Here is a 17852-nt window from a genome sequence, read left to right as displayed (position 1 = left end):
GATGACATAAGAGAAGTTTCTAGAATCCATTCAGTAACCTTTTATGTTGAGATATATAATATCAAATCTGGTGTTACTTTTCCATCTTGCTGTAGTAGAAAAATGAGATGTTGTTAGTGTTCTATGCCTATGAGTTTGGCCATCCCTACTAATCCTCACTTTATTTCTGTTCCTCTTTATGGTAGTATCCACCTTGAAACATTTAAGGTTTTTACTTTCCGTCTTTAAGGTGATCCCAACCTATGAAACCATGAATGTCGCCTTGTTATGGTTGAGCTTTTTAAGATCACAAAATGATTCACTATCCAAGAGAGCGTTTAACAATGTATCATGTAGAAAAAGTTTAGGATACATTCTTCTCATTGTTTAAATTTTATGTCTTGTTGACTTCATGGATTAGGGACATACTGGCTTGGAAATCTCTTTACTCTAGTGTGGTACTTGTGTTACCAGTTAAATCTTTCAAGCATTTCTCTCCATCACCTTTTTTTTTAACATTATTTATTTATAGAGTGTGAGCAGGGGAAGGGGCAGAGGGAGAGAAAGAATCTCAAGCAGACTCTATGCTAAGTATAGAGCTCGATCTCGCGACCCTGAGATCATGACCTGAGCTGCAATCAAGAGTCGGACGCTTAACCAACTGGGCCAACCTGGAGCCCCACTCCATCCTCTGTTTTAACTGTGGAAACTTTTCATGTGCACTCGTTCCATTTTTCTTGAGTCTTTTATGCACATTTTTACATCTTACATGGTCCTGATATAGGGGTCCTGGTCAGGTGCCATAGTCTGGAACGGGTAAGAGGTAGTATTCTCTGAGGAGGAGAGCGTTGGTTATCAAGAGTATTGACCTATCTGGTGGTTGCATGTTTCTTTGTCCAGTTACATAGCAAGGAGGCTTTTGGCCACTGTTTTAGGAGACAGAAACCATACCAGTTATTTTAACAGATGCAGCTTAATATAAGAAATTATTAATCAGGCATGGGAATAATAAAAAGGCAAAAAGAGAACCCTAAGGTTCATGTAGAGGTGTTCATTACAAGATGCAGCTACCTACCACCTGTGGTGTTAGGAGGACAAATAAGAGATGGAATATGAAAACTTAGAAATTTGGAGGATGGACCCATTGGAAGGGGGACACAGACCTCTGTTGAGCTGATGTTTGTGTATCTAAGCTTGAAGAAGAAACACCACGGAGCTGGGACCCAGACCTGCCAGGGGGGCCTGCCGGTTGATTGGTTCTGGAGAATCTGAGGAGGTGTGATGAAACGACTTCTGGGAGTGTTGGGAAAACTGTAAGCTGGAATCAGTTACTGCTCCTGGAACAAACTGCCATTGCTGAGAGGAAGAAGTGTAGCTCTGGAGAAGCTGACAGGAATAGGAAAGAGTTTGTTCCTTCTTCCTGTCCATTCTCCTGCTAACATCCCCTATTGGCAGAGCCTAACAGGGAACCAGCTGGCAAAGCAGAAACGTGCTTGGCAGTTTTCCCATCTCGGCATCACAAAGTGGAATTTAAAAAAGGTTAGGTTTGAAACTGAGTGACAGTAGCTTCACAACTGGCACAAATACTGTGTCCCGCTTACTTAATCCCACTGAGCTTCCCAGGAGCCGGTGGCTTCGGGTGGGCATGCAGTACATGCTGAAATTAATTGACCTTTTCAGGTCTGTGGGGGGATTGGGTGTGGAACCAGATGGGAGCGAAAAGCCTGGGGGTAATTGGTCCGTCCTTGCCGCCTCAGTAGTATTGAGGCAAATGAAAGAGAGAAACTAGTATGGGTGCTGGGGCCAGACAGATCTTTTTTGGGATCTTCTACTCTGACATGTGTTACCTTGAGCATGTTTTTTCTCTGGGTATCTAACTTATTCGAGCAAAGCTAGTCATTCCAGCCTAATTGGTTGCTGTGGGGATTAGAAATAATTTTTAAAGTACCAAGCACATAGTAGGCATTCACATGGTTTGGGATGTTTGTTTTGCTTTTTTAACAGCGTGTTGGAGAAACTGAGAGTGGAGCCATCCCTTTCTGTTAGGGAGTGAGTAAGTCAGAAGGCCGGCAATAGGAACAGTAAGCGTGTGGTTGTCACAATGGGATGGTGGTGTGATTGACATAAAAATGTTGTTAAATAGGCACAGTTAAAGTTTTGTTTTTGGCTAGAAGAACCAGGGAATTTAGAGTGACATTACGTAAAACGGGAGCTTAAACTGCATTCTCCTTGACCAAGGCACTAGTCTCAGCCCAACGACACAGCCATGGATGATAACCACTGTTGCAGAGCTCAGAGTGGGAGGCTCCCTACTCAGGCCCTCCTGCCCTCACCCGACTCTTCCGGGGATCTGGTCACTAGAATGCTTGTGCATTAGGTGCAAATGACTGGTACAGAATAACCTCAACCCCTTCCTGACTGTGTTTATTCCAGGTTGGGTGAAAGGACAGTCTCTTTCCTGGAGCAACTTCTAGCAAGTCTGGATTCAACCTTGTCAAGGTCTCTTCCTGTGGTAGGGCAAGGCATAATGTCTCTAGAAAGAATTGCCTTGCCAGCTGGGCGCCAGACCTGAATGTCCATGCTGTTCACGGTTCTGGGAACTTGATTCGTCCATGTTTCTCCATGGTGGTAGTGGCTGATGAATGTTGTCGTTTCTGATTGATGACAGGTAGACTATAGAGTAAAAGAGAGTCCTCTTTGTTCTCTAGGGCTAGAATGATAACCTGTCCTGAAGGCACAGGCCTCGTTTTAGTGAATTAAACCCAGACTGAGAGTACTTTGAATTTGGTGGATAAAATACGTGGCACTAGACATGGCAGCCTGATTTAGACCTTGGAGTGATGCAACTGGCAAGGCAGAAGCTCAGTGTCTAAAGGGAGACCTTAAGCCGTGCACTTACATAATTCAGTCTTGGTTTTTGAAATGCATCACAATTTATTGCACAAATTTGACTGGAAATCTGGCTCAATTGAAGGTTCCACTGGCACCAGCTAAATAATGGTGTCATATCCAGTATCATTTTCTCTTCTGTGTTGTTCTAGGAAGAAACTTTAATAATTATTTTTTAATATGGTGAAGAAGGAAAGGCATTCACAAAGAAACATTTCTCTAACAAAAAATTATCTTCTGAATGGGCTTCCCTGATCCTGGGGTCCATTACAGAGAAAATTGGTTTCCTATTGTAAGAGATTTATTTTCTTTTCCTCCTTTTCCTTCTTCCTCTTCTAGGACTGTGGGAGGGCTTGTGGCACATTACTGTGCTGGATGGGTTTCATCTGGCATGTAGCCTGTACTTTAAGTAACGGGGTTGTCTCTTCTGAGGGCATTGGCTCTCCATTTTTAGCCTGGGGATGAAGGGTAAGAAATGTGGGAGAAGATTTCTCCATTACTAGAAAACATGATTTGGGGCCAACTGGTTAATTATAAGCTTCCAGGGGAAAGGAGAGCAGTTCCAGAAGGGAAGAGCCAGTTGTGATATACCGGTCCCTGCTGGTTTCCATGACCTCGCAGACCTCCAGGCCTGCTTTTGTCCTTGAAGATGCTTTCTCCCTGCTCCATTTTCCCTTCCGCTTTTAAACTCTGGTTTCTTATTCGCAGACTTTTTGTGTTCTTTCCAATGAAGGCGTTTCCCATGTTAATATTGATTCATGTTTGCAATCAGTCTTCAGAACTACTAGCTTGGTAGAAAGAGGTCCTACTAGAGAGTCACTCATTATTTTTTATTTCTTCCTAGCCCTGTTTGCTCATTTGGACAGCACACGAAGAGTGCGTGCGTCATTCAGCATCACGTTGCACCTGCTAGGATTGTTGCAGATCAGTCTCCAGAACAGAGGAAGGGCCCTGCAGTCTTCCCCGGCCTTCTCTTTTCTTCCATATTAGCCACCAGAAACATCACCCCAGCACATGCCCTTGGTCTAGGCTTAAGTTTAATCTCAAATTTATGAGTTGGGGGAGGGAGGACTGTTACTTTGATTCCACATTAGGAAATCTGCTTTTATATTGTAGTTTAGGATCATTTATTTTAGTGTTGAACTGTCACACTTGATATTTTAAAAATATCAATTCAGCTTTACTTAAATTCTGAGTGGTATTATGTGCTCTTGTAAGGATTTCTGGTAACCATTAGCTAATGATCAAGAGTATTTTTTTCCTTCAAAGATTGTAAGTAATAGAATTCATTATGTCAAACTTGCAGAGAGAACAGAAGATTGCTTTAAATTCTCAGCCAGGTCAAAAGAGAACAGACTGATTATTTGAATTTTGTACACTTGTTTTTTCTGACATTACACACTGCAGTTAGAGTATTACTTTTGCATCATTGCTTATAGAGAGCCTCGATTTTATAGTTTGGTACAGTGAGATAGTATCTAGCCTGGAATCTTTTTAATCATTATTCAGTAATATCATTTGTGTAGTATAGCATCTTACTTGGTAATACTAGCCGGAAGGTAGAGACATTAGAAATAGTTCACCTTCAAGTAGTGTTGTATGAGGGGCCTTCATTCAATGAATCTGCTAACAATGGTATGAACCTACAGCGATATTGTCTCCCCTCACCCCTCTTTAAATTCACTTTAATATTTATTAACCAGTTTCATTTATTCTTATAATCACAAGTACAGTTTGAGTTTAAAAAAATAAATCTTTTAGATAGGACTTTTTGTCTTCCTCATTGTATTCTCTCAGTATGTTGAATTTTCTAGGACTATGGCACTATGCTAGGCACTTTCTGGGCAATATAAAGATCTTTTTTTTCTCTCACAGTGATCCTCCCTTTTGTGGTCTGGTGGGGAAGATAAGACCTATATGGAGTAATTAAATTACAGTAATACAAGGCAGAAAGTGATTAGTGCTGTAACTTTGGCTTATCTCTTCTGTCTCTTGACATTTTAGCTCTTGTTAACATCCATGTTAGATGTTGTAAAACTTAGCTAAGTAGCTTTGCTTCTTTGTAACACTGCAAGTGTAGATTTGGTTTTCCCGTGGAGTTTATATTACCTGAAATGTTCCTTGAATGTGAACTTGGAGTTGCCTTAATTTGTACTAATACATCTAGCCCTCTTAGGATTTTTACAGGGTTTTGAAATAATTTTGCCTGTTTCACTTTTCACTTGTGTAATGCCAGGTAATTCTTTAAATTGCTGATTCTTAGGAGGAAACTGAGGCACGTGAGCAGCCAGGAGCTGCTGGTGCCAGAATCATTGTTTAGAGCCCAGGCTCTTACTCTCTTGATCAGCAGCAAGCTGCGCACTTAACTCTTGATCATTTGTTGCCATCACATGCTTGAGGAGTGTTTGATTTCAAGGTCCAGGACAGTTCTTTCGTCTGTGACTTCAGGAGTAGTGAACTTGAGCTTTGTTCTCTTCAAGGATCCAGTGCCCTTTCTGTCTCATTATCCCTGTCTTATCGGCAGAATCCTCACTATTCCTGTAGGAAAGGTGCCCCAGACTTAGTTCCCCCTTGGAGCAGACTTCTATTTTCAGAGCAGTTGGTGAGTGAGGGGAAAAGATTTTGCCCTTTTACGTGTTGGAAGCCGTCCCTATGCAGGGAGAAGACGATGGGGCAGGACTCCAGAGTCTCTTTTATTTTCCGTTTTCTTCGTGGGCCCGGGAGCAGCGTTGCTGTGGATCACACAGCTTCCTACTTGTGAGCTGTGGCATTCTTTAGCCTTGACGTCTGTGAGGGCTAGTGCCGCTCTTTGATTTCACTCCCTCCTCCTGCCTGCAGAAGTATTTGCAGCTAAGTGAAGGGACCCCATATGGTCTGCTGCTTGGATAATGGTTTTGGAGCCCTGAGAGCCTTTAGAGTATTTATTCTTACAGCCTTGACAGGGGCTTGGGGGAAAAAGACCTGGTATTTGGCCTCTTGCCCCCCCCCCCCCCCCCCCGCCCAGCCTTACTGCATCTGAGCAATAAATAGCAAGTACTTCTGAAAATGCTCATATTTGGCTAATGTAATTGAGTAGAAGAGCAGTCTCCAGAGATATTTTTTTCCCCTTTCATGATGGTCTTGAAAATGGTACTTTAATTTTGGGATGTGCAAGTTCCTGTGGAACATAATCATATGCTGTGCACTGCAGATGACGGGTGAGTCCCTTCAAGGACATAAGGCTGCCTAAATCTGCTCTGCTTCTTTACCTCTTTGGATACCGTGAAGCTGTTTTCCTGGCACCTTACCAGGTTGTAACTGGGTCTGTTTTGGGGAATTGTCACTTCCTCTTTTCTGTTTTCACTGTGGCTAGTCTAGGTCTAGACCACTGTGTGTCTGAGGACAGGGGCAGACAGGAGAGAGGATATTCCTACTTTTGCTGTTCCCTGCCCATGGGTACGTTGGTTTTCTCTCTTGATTCTTGGATTCCACATTCAGTCTTCTTATAGTTGGACTTGAGGAATATTTGAAAAATCTTGTTTTGTCACCATTATTACTAGAATGTTTTAAGTTGTCTTATCTATGTAGAAGTTTAAGGAGTATGTATATTGAGTCACCTCCAGCTGCATATAGAGATACACTTGAATTCCCCCGTTATTTACTTGTTAATTTTTGTTTAACCATTTGACATGAAGCACTTCATTATTGCTTTCTGACTCTTAAAACCTTTAACCTCCCTTTTCTTGCCATTGTTTTAAGTGGGGCTAGGCCCTCAATATATACAGCATCATTTTTCAAGATGTGGTCCACAGACCTTCTTGCTACTTACTAAAAATACGGAATTATGGAAATCACACACCAGACTTACTGAATCACAATATCTGATGTGGGCCTGGCAGTCTGCATGTTTACAAGCTCCCCAGTGATTCTTAGGCACACCAAAATGTGACAACCACTGACAAGCGATGATTGCTTTTTGGAAGTAGCAGGCCCAGAGTATAGTGTCCCACCCACCAGCCATGAGCATAGGCCTCTGAGATAGCTGGGTCCAGAATCCCAGCTCTCCTATTACCTGTTACATGAGCTAGGAACGTTTCCCTTCCTTGCTGTAAAATTGGAATCCTAATCCTTGCCACCACAATTCAGGTAGCATTGCTGTCAGCATTCAGCCTGCTTGATAGGGTTGTTGTTGTAGGGGTGATAGGGTTGTTACTGTAGGGGGGAGGAAAGTTTTCCTTCCCCCATAGGGTCCCTGCGTGGGTCTAAAAATTAAACTGACAAAGACAGATTAACAGGAGAAAAACCTGCAGATTTATTTAATATAAGTTTTATATGACATGGGAGCTTTCATAAGAAAGTAAAGACTCTAAGAAACAGACCTGAGTGGTTTTTTTTGTTTTTTTTTTTTTAATTTATTTGAGAGAGAGAGCATGAGAGGGGGGAGGGTCAGAGAGAGAAGCAGACTCCCTGCTGAGCAGGGAGCCCGATGTGGGACTCGATCCCGGGACTCCAGGATCATGACCTGAGCCGAAGGCAGTCGCTTAACCAACTGAGCCACCCAGGCGCCCCGACCTGAGTGTTTTTATGTTAGGTCAATGAAGAATGGACTGCCGGGTAGAAATATGATAGGTCAAAGAGTATGAGGGAAGTGTCAAGGCCTATTGGTTTGGATTCTTTGCAGTGTTATCTTTTCTTTGAGAATAAGGATGTTCTTTTCCTTCCTCCAGATATAGGAAGGGCATCTCTCCCATGAGGTTTTATGACCTGTTGGAGGGGAGAATGGTAGGGATAAGGTCAAAATGACCTTCCTGTTTCTCCTGTTCTCTCAGACTCCTTCAGCTTGAACCTCATCATTAATAATAGCATTGATTATTAAACCTTAAATTGGAGTGTTTTTCATATATGTTATTAGATCCTTAAACATGGGATCAGCAAGATCAAATATGGTTGTCAGAAAAATTGAGAAATTTGAGGGACCTATAGAAGCAATGAAACACTTCAGGGGCATAATCCTGGGGTTGGAAGACTAGCTAGTCCCTTCCAGTCTTACACCTGTGAATTTTTATAATCTCTCCCCCTCCCACCCCCCACCCCCACAATTTGATTTAAGTTTCTATTGTTTACCATTCTCTTTTTGCTTCCTGGAGATATGTATGAAATGTATTGCATTGTGAATTTGGAACTTACACAGATCATGTCTCTTTAATAGACTCAGTTTACCTTTGAGAGATACTTTGATTGGAAGAATGAAATGAAGCTAATTGGGAAATAAGCATCTTTTTTCTATGAAACAACTCCTGGAGAAATGTTTGGATATATGCACTTACTGTGTATGTTCCTTTAGATAGAGTGGCACAAACCGACTTCCACTTGGCCAAGGCAGTTACAATTTTGAACCTTTCCCCAGGTGCTGACTATGGCTTTCTAGTTAGGTGACCACCTTTATTAAAAATATGCTATTGTATATGCTAAGCACCATAAAATAGTGGATATCCCTGTGGATTCTGTTTCCTGGCTGCCAAAGGAATTGAAAGGTTCTTGATTGTAAATATGCCCGGGGCATGTGGTTATGTTCCTATATTCAGTCTATAATTCAAATGGAAATAGCAGCCTTTGTTTATTAAAATGGCGTGTGTGGCAGGGCAACTGGGACTGGTCCATTATTTACTGTTGGAAATTTTATCCATTTTAATCTGATCATGTCTGTTCTTATTTTAGTTCAACAGTCAGTTTTAAGATCTTCATAGAGTACAATTCTGCTTGGCTACTTTAATTAATATTATAGTTCAAGTCTCCTATTAAAAATAAAAATCAAACTTGTTTTTGACCCTGGTTATTTGAGAGCACATTTGTAGTTAAATTATTCTGTTCTGCCTCATGGAAGGGCACATCTATGAACATTGGGTTTTGGGTGTTTTTTTGGAGGGAAAAAATGGAATTTAATGCATTTTTTATGAGGAAAAGAATGACCCATTGTTTCATATTTTATTCCTCTGCAGTAAAATATTGTGAGCAAAGGGAAAATGTTGACCAAACAAGGTTTGGGGTTTCCTATCCCTGAAAGTTTTTCGCTTTAAAAACATTCCAACATAATAGAATAATATAACAGGCATTCCTTTTTCAGCCTTGGTATATAGCTCATGTTCTTGAGCTCTTCTTTTTCTTTCAAAGACAGAAAACCTCACAGAGAAAGCTGGAAGTCTCATGTACTCCTCCTCAAACCCATTTCTTTCCCCCTGCTCCTTTTCTCTTTTTCCCACTACCCATCCCACATCAGTACCCATTGTCTTTCATTTCTTTGCATTTTTATACTTTTGCTGCTTATATAATTCTATGAATAATGTTGCATGTGTGTGTTTTTAGTCTCTATGTGGGATTTTACCAAATAATTCTACAACTTGTTTATTCTGCTCAATATTTTTTCAAATTTGTTCATTTGGGTTGCTCTAATTCAGCTTAACTGCTCTGTAGTATTCTACTCTAGGGTTGTACCAGAAACGTTAATGTGAATGTTGTTACATTTGTCTTGTACATATAAGATTTTTTTAGGGTACATACCTACCTCTAAGTAGACTTTCCTAATTAATAGGGATTTAAGCAAATGATGACAAGTAGCACTGTGTCAAGATGCCGCAGTAGTTGAGCCATGTTTTACTCCCCATCTGTGGTTAGAGGGCACTCCCATTTCCCCACATTCTCACTTTAAAGGTTTTGGCCAATATAGTGGATGTCCTATAGTATCTCAATTTACATTTGCTTGATTATTGATTAAAAATTACTTTTTTCCTATGCTTAACGTCCATTTGGAGTTCTTTAGTGAAATGTCTGTTTATCCCTTTTGCCAATTCTCTTGTTGGATCATTTCTCTTTTTTCTTACTGATTTGCTAGAGCTCTTCCTTTCTTTGCAGAGCAAATCTAATCAGAACTTCCAGTGACTCTTACACCACATCTGCCTACCTGACAGCTGAGTGCTCATACCTGATGATGAATTATGTGCTTCTGGGTCAAGCCACTCCTGTCTTGCCTGTTCAAGGACATTGGCTTGGAAGTCCTGTCCTCTCTTCTACTTTGTCACTTGTTTTCTCTCCACTGGACCAGCGCCTATCATTTCTCTCCTCTATGATGGAAAACAGAAGCGCTCTGTCTTCACCCTGCTTCCTCTGCCAGCAGCCACATAATCCCTCCATACTCCTTTGTGGCACAGCTTTCGGAAGCATTGCATGTGCTTGCTGTTTCCAGGGCTTCACTCCCCATTCCTCGTTCCCGACAGCCTCTGCCCCTGCTGCTCCCCGAGAACTCTCCTTGTCCACTTACTAATGACCTTCACTTAGCTCATCCACCATGCAAATCGTTGTCCTGCTCTCCCCTGCCTTGCTGCACTTGACCCCGTTGGTCATTTCTTCCTTCTCAATTCACTTTCTTGCCTTGGCTTCCAGGGCCTGATGCTCTGGTAGTTTCCTCCTACTCAGCTCACTGAGTGCTCCTTCTCATTCTCCTTTGGCAGATTCCTTCTCTTACCGCTTTTGAATGTTAGAATGCCTTAAGGCCCAGTCCTCAGTCCGTTTCAGACGCCTAGCTTTCACACCGCCCGCACGCCAGCACCTAACGAATGTGTACCACCAGCGCAGAGCCTTCCTCCCAGCTCCCCCCTTGTCTGCCAAGCATGCCCGGAACTCAGCTCCTGGCCATCTCCTCTGATGACCCCACCCCTGTGTTCTTTTGCTCAGATAAAAATCCTTGCAGCCATCCTTGGCTCCTCCCTTTCTTCCACACCTCTCATGCCATCTGTCTGTCAGAATATTTCTGGATTCTGACCACTTCTTACCTCCCTCGCTGCTACCTCCTTGATGTAATCTACCACCACTTTCTGCCCAGATTAATCTCCTCTTTGGTCTCCCTGTGCTCTCTACCCTTTCCTTGTCATGGTGCCTGTTAACCAACAAAGTGGCCAAAGTAATTTTTTCAAATATTAAGTCAGACCTGTGTCTTCATCTCCTCTTTCTCTCCCCTTGTGCACACTGTTGTAGCTACAGTGGTGTCTTTGCTGCTTCTTGAACCCACCAGGCATGCTCCTAACACAGGGTCTTTGCATTGGCCACTGTCCTTGGCCTCCAGATGGCTCTATCCCATACCTTCCTTAAGTCTTTGTTAAACTCTAATCTGCCCCATAAGGCCTACCCTGATCACATGACAGCCGTGGCCCTGCGCGCCAGCTCCCTCATCCTCCTCCGCTTTTTCCAGATCTGTTTCAGTCATCAGCTACTAAATGTTTGTACTTTGGCCTGTCAGCTTTGTTCATGAAGTCTTTTCAGTAAAGAACGGCTTTAATTTTAGTGGAACCACATTTATTAGGTTCTTTTTTTTTTTTTGCCCCCATGGTTTGTTTCAAGCCTTGTTTAAGAAATCCTGCAGTATCTCTAGGGCATTAGATTTCTTTTTTTACTATATCTTTTTTTGCTACAGGAGGAGCTAGATAAAATTTGGCCTGAGGTTGAGACTCAAAACTAGGGGTGACTATAAGGCCTTGACATTCCCTCCAAGTGAGCATTGAACAGCAACCGCATTTTGGCAACCAGCCAAATATAACTTCCTGTAAAAATGCCAAGTGGGTCTTTAGATGCTGAGATGTGGGTGTTGGGCCTCCCTCTCCAAACCACTGAGAGGTACAGATAATTGAAGTTATCTCTCTAATGTGTGAGTCATTGCAGGGCCTACATACAACGTCATTTCTCAGGATGAACAGTGATTACAGCACGTATTGGTTTTTGTATTATCTGCCCACCAGATAAAGCAAGCATTCTCTTCTATTTTTATTTTTTTTTAAATATTTCTGTGTAAATTAGAATCTAAACTAGATAGTCCTTTTTCGCAGGCAAGATTCCGCTAAAGTCCTGTTTTCTCAGAATACATTCCATACCTCAATTGCCTCTTAGAGATTTCAAAGGCTTTTATGTACCTGGTAATTTGGAGGAATTGCTTTTATTTTGTGGTTCCCTAGGGACTTATAATATCTCTCTTGTAAGATGTTTGCCGATGTCAATAGCTACTAGCTCTAAAGGGTTAGAGTAACAAGATCATTCTGTTTTCACTGTGATACCTTGTTTTCTGCTTGTGCTATTAGTTCTTTCCTAGCTTCATGAGAGACATATAATCAGACTCTGAAGTTGCCCGGTTTTTTATTGGGATTATTTTCTTTCATTCTTCTGAGGGCATTTTGGCTTGGACCAATTCTGTTGAGTGTCTTTCTTTTTCAGTCATTTTCACTCACTTAGGTGTACCTCATCTCATGATCTTCATTTGAATATTTGTTAAAACTATTATTTCTTAGCTTTCACTCATTGTTTCAGAGTCCAGTCAAGTCATACTGCCTTGTGATCTCTGTGGTGTTTCAGAATAAGTAGGGTAAGGTTCACACATTCAGGTCCTGTGATAAATCATGAGGCTATGCAAGGTAAATGTCAATATTTTGTTCACTTCACTCTTCATAATGTTGTTCACTTAGGCTTGTGTAATTACACAGCTACTCTCTGTAAATAGATTGTCCTCCATTGCATTGTGAATATAAACATTGGCACTTCTTTATTCCTGAGGGCTGATTCTGATAACTGTTGATTTTGTCTTTATTAAAAATCCTGTTCATTATTGGCACCTAGAATTTTCTGTCTAGCAAGCATTCTTACTGTATCATTGACTGTCATCATAAACTCTATTTTATGGCTTATATATTATACTTAGCTCCTCAGGAGTGACTCACTATTTTGATTTGGCTGTCTGAATGTTTATAAAATATCCATAATCCTGTATATTGTGCCCTTGGGTTATGCAGAACTCCCTCTACCTCAGCAACCCTCACGTATCCTGTTTTCCTCTTTTTTTTTTTTTCCTGCAAAAAAACTACATGTTTTTTACTAGACAGTGATCGTGACACCCCAGGAATTTGATTCAAGTGTGGCAATCCATGTTGTTCCCATTGAGAGCTTGTGGAGTCCCACACATCCAAGAAGGAAAAGGAGCTCGCCTTCCATTTCTGAACTTGCCTCTTTAACCTCCAAGAAGAGAGCACTGAGTGCTGGAATGCTGCTGCCACCTTGTTGTTACTGTTGTTTTAACCAGAGGAACTAGAAGGCAATTGCATGATGAATGTGGAGCTCAAACTCAATTCTCCGCATTCTCATAGAGATTTTTCTTGGTGATGTCAGTGAATTGTTTAAATGATGTGTTCTGGGTACCAAGCCTTGGTTAGGGTATAGGAGGAAACACCTATTTCAGTTCCCTTGACCTCAGTATTGTCATTAGGATTAGTTTAAACATGGGGTATTTAAATGATAAAGGTTCTTTATTTAGGAGTAGTTGGCTATTTGAGAAAATAACTTGAATACCTCTTTCAGTATAGAGTGGATTATAATGAGGTGAGGCCAGGTGAGCCACAGGATGGGTAAGCACACCTGGATTAGTTAGTCCTTGATTTTCTTCTTTATTTGTGAAATTTTCCCTCATATGATCTGGGTCCTAGGGATTCTGAAATCTATACATGTCGTCCTATTCTTCTAGCATACTTGATTTCTGTGTATATGTCATTTTGCATATTTCTTTTGTAGTTAGTTCATCCAACTATTATTTAGCATGTACTATTAGTGGGAGGCACTCTACTTGTTTCCAGGGTCACAGAATAACAGAAATGGACAGGATCTCTGTTCTTGTGGAACTTAGGGGCTTAGCAGGGGAGAGACATTACTTAGGTCTGACATTAATCAGACCTAGCAATCTAGCCAACATCTCCCTATTTCTTGTAACATCCTCCCGCCCTCGACACCCCCCTTAAAAGACAGACTTCTCTTAACTTCATATGCATGTCATCATGAGTTAGAATATTGGATTCTTCTTCTTTTATCCCCTCTATCCATTCTGTTCCTTCCTTCCTTCCTTCTTTCCAAGATTTTATTTATTAGAGAGAGAGAGAGGGAGAGGGGCAGAGGGAGAGGGAGGAACAGACCTCCAGCTGAGCAGGGAGCCCGATGCAGGGCTCGATCCCAGGACCCTGGGATCATGACCTGAGCCAAAGGCAGACGCTTAACCGACTGAGCCACCCAGGTGCCTCTCTTAATGCTTCTCATATCACTTTAGTTCCTATCCATTACCTCTTTGTCAAGTTCCTCTAGAACCTTCTCCCATATTCTCATAGTTACATTGCTTAGAACAGTAACCTCTTTGGGGAGAAGTCTGGGACCTATGAGATAACGAAAGAATTGTGTATGTTGATTTTTATGTGTGTACATGTTGTGTTGAAATACTATTTATTCCTGCCTCCTTTAGCTTGTTCTGTTTTTTCAATTATAATTTTCTTTCTAGTTTTTTCTTATCCTGTAAACTCATATTAAGTCAATGAAACCATGTCACCCTGTCAGTGAAACATTTCCTGATTACTTCTTTCTTTCCACTTCCCTGAACTCTGATAGCACTTAGTCCCTAGTCTATATCACACAATTTAGCACTTACTCAAAACTGCTTTGTGTTGCCATTTCATATCTGTTGCCATGTCACAGCTTTTCTTGTATTACTCTGTTAGTTTGTAAGAATTTTGAATCCAGGATTATAACATATATTTACACAGAGCTTTGTGTGGGGCTAAGAGTTGGTAGGTCCTTAATAATGGCTTACAGAATAATAGAACTAGATTCAAAGTGTATCTATAAATATTTGAAGGGCCCTAATACTTAGCTTCTTCTATACGACAGTTTATATAGGTCTTTTCCTCATTGATGAACATTTGCTTGTTTCCAGTTTGGATAATTACAAACATTTCATTACTTATTTTTGAGTCTGTCATGTGAAAAAGATGATCTCATTCCCTGTAAAGCATTTCATCCAAATATCTGTTATGTGTATTGGCACTTAGTTAATATTTGTGATACTGGGAGGTAGCATATTTCAGGTGTATTCTAGTATTTTTGTTTTATTGGCTGTGTTCATTTGTGGGTTTTTTGATGTTTGTTTCTCATTTCTGATGTGATATTTTGTTTTTCCTTTTAGGATAAGAACAAGAAACTACGTCCCCTATATGACATTCCCTACATGTTTGAAGCCCGGGAATTTCTTCGAAAGAAGCTTATTGGGAAAAAGGTAAATGAGACAGAAACATATTTGCAAATGGTTGGGGATCATTTTAAGCTGGGCCCTTGTCTTGGAATCCCAGAGACCAACAGATGACGCCCCTCTGCCAAGTCAAGCGGAATTACTTTGATACGAAGAGGGGCGTGCCTGTGTCTCAGGAAGTGGTATCCTGTGGGAGAGATTTAAAATTGGGGCCCTGACCACAGTGTGATTGCCAGAGCTCTCACAGCATGTTCTTTCCAGGGTCCAGGCTCAATTCCAGTTTCAATAATTGCATATTGCCCCGAGCTTCATTTACTTGGCTCCCTTGTATCTCTTCAGCCACCTCCATTAAAAGTCGGTGCTGTGGGATATGCTATTGAAGGAAGGTTGCCGGTTTTTTCTGCCTCCCTTACTCCTGAGGAATAGATTGGCTGTTGAGAAGAGGGGCTCTCCTGGAACGGGAGCATGCTTACTGAAATGCACTGTGGTGCATAAGCCACCTCCACTTGTTCAGCTTGTCATACTTCCTGTAGCTTCTACTGCCCGTGCTAGGGCAGCCTTACTGGGGGAGGATTGTGTGGTTTCCTAGTAGTTCCTGGGGAGCTCGTGGTGCAGCACAGTGACTTTCTGGTCTGGTGCAACAGCCCAGAGGCCCTAAGAGTGCATTTCCTTGTGTTCTTAGAGCATATATTCTGTGACCAGCTGCAGAACTTGCCTTTTTGGGAGGCTGAGAGTGAGCCTCTGAGCATTCCCTATTTTCCCTGACCTCCCCACCCTAAATATCCTGGGCAGGTGTCTGTGTCCTCGATGAACAAAGGAAATGAGTGACGTAGTTCCTTTGATGATGGTTGAAGGAAATCTGTTCAGGGAGGGACTGTGATTTGTCTTTTCCGTACTTTGCTTCAGTGAGGGTTCTTCTGGGAAGATACCATGTTTTGGGTCTGGTTTTTCTCATGTCTTGAGAAAGATAAGGCCGTTCTGCTGTGTATCTGCCCTTAACACACATTAATGCCACATTAGCATTCTTTACCTAAATGCAGATTTTTAATGATGTGACAGGTTTCATAAGGCTCTGGCTTTTGAACTAACGCCAAAGTAGTCTATCATAAACATAACCAGTTTTATTATATACCATAGTCACTAGAAATATAAATTATAGCAAAGAGATTTTTAAAGTTGGCATGGGATGAATTTGCTAATTTTGTAGAGAAACTAAACTGGATTCCCTAAAATGAGAGTTAAATCTCCTCAGGTTCCTTCAGAGAATAGACTCATTTGTCATTGTATAAAACTTGACAGAACGCCGTATTCATTCATGAAGTGTAGTGCGAATGATGGCTTTAAGCCTCTTTCAATTTCTAGATCTCCTGTTATCTAATGTCGACATCTCTATTTCACCAACTTTATATCCTATCGCTCATTTGCTGGCTCATAAACAATAGCATAGAAGCAAACAAGGAATTCCTCAAGAGTGTGGATTTCTATGGAAATCCATCCAAAATTAACCTGAGCGGGGGGGCAGCACTTACTTGATTCCTACGCAGCTGTCTGCGTGCCATGTGGTATGGCACCCACCTGGCTTCTTTGAATGTTGCCCTCACCTGATTCTGTTTCATCCCTGGGAGCATAGATCACAGCTTATTGCAGCCAATGCTGAGTGGTCCCAGAAGGTTAGCCAGGGTTCTGCTCTCAAACGGTATGTGCCAGCCCTCTGTAAAGACCATCTCTCTCAGGATAGAAGGACTGATCTCATGTGTCAGATATGGTGGCAATTCTTAAGCAATTAGGTTCCTTCTTGGTGGGAGAAGCCTTGTTTACTGGTTCTTCTGCATAAGAATTGATTGGATTCAATTTATGCTGAGCCCAAGTTTGTCCCCCACGGTGACATTGTATAAATGATGAATACTGTATCCCTGCACGGGAAGTAGGATGCTGCTCAGCTCTGCTGGGCTGGAACATTCCTGATGCAAACTGCTTTTCCTGACTCACCACCTGAAACCACTTGCCTGTCTTCTGGGCCCATCAGTTGCGACAGCGAACACCCATGTTTTCTCTCGAGTCTGGGAGCAGGCAGGGCAGTTGCTGCCTCAGGGGGGTGGCTAGCACATCATTGCACATTTCTGCCAATTCCCTTCAGACCTCTGCAGCTGTTCAGCATGGCACATGGTGATTAAGAGGCACCGAGAGGGAGGATGTGTGCCTGTGTGCCTCTGTGCACGAAAGCTGATTAGGGCAGCCTGTCACAGCTTAAGCAAGATAATGGAGGTAAATCATCTTCTCTGTCCAGACTATTATTTGACCATCCCAGAGAGTCTTAATATGACAGTTTTGAGGAGTTTCTAGAATGTAGAGAAATAAGATTGAAGGTAAACTGGTAAGATGCTTTGTTAGATTCAATGGTCTCCATTTCGGTTATGGAAATTCACTTTGATTCACTCCCAAGATTCAATTCTGGCTAAGTGCCTTAATTAAAGTAACCATGCACCTTTCTGAGCCTTGTGAACTGGGAATAGTATTTGCCTTCCCTTTCTCATGGGATTTTTATAAGAATCTAGGATGATATTAACCTTTCATGTTTTTCCAGTTGCCAGTCAGGTAAGTTGTGTTGTCTTGTTTAATAGTGCTGCTTTTTTTTTTTTTTAATAGAATCTAACAGTTACTTTTTTTTTAAACTGGCTCTGAGGTCAAGAGATGTGAATCAATGTGCAACTATTTGACATCATCCCATTGCACAGATTTGAGTGGTATTTGGTTAGATGTGGCATCAAGTTTCCAGCTTCCACAAAACGAGTGTCTCCTTGTGCAGTCTGTGTATGTGTAAAGTGTATATGTGTTGTGTAAAATGTATGTTTGTGTGTGTGTGTTCTCTGGTTTGAGGGAGACGTGCAAGAATACGTGTGTATGTTGGAAG

General features: G+C 41.6%; 1 protein-coding gene across 1 annotated transcript in view; it reads left to right on the top strand.

The window, feature by feature from the left end:
- Nucleotides 1-17852, top strand: part of SND1 (staphylococcal nuclease and tudor domain containing 1) — a 409526-nt gene that overhangs the window by 131373 nt on the left and 260301 nt on the right. Inside the window, exon 11 of the mRNA XM_032401299.1 lies at nt 14879-14968. Coding sequence (XP_032257190.1) covers nt 14879-14968 — 90 coding nt within the window. The remainder of the gene's footprint in view (nt 1-14878; nt 14969-17852) is intronic.

The sequence above is a fragment of the Phoca vitulina genome, unplaced genomic scaffold, assembly GCF_004348235.1.
Source record: "Phoca vitulina isolate PV1807 unplaced genomic scaffold, GSC_HSeal_1.0 scaffold4, whole genome shotgun sequence".
Classification (NCBI taxonomy): Eukaryota; Metazoa; Chordata; class Mammalia; order Carnivora; family Phocidae; genus Phoca; species Phoca vitulina.
Note: the sequence above shows the minus strand (reverse complement) of the source record. Positions and strands in the feature narration are given on the sequence as shown.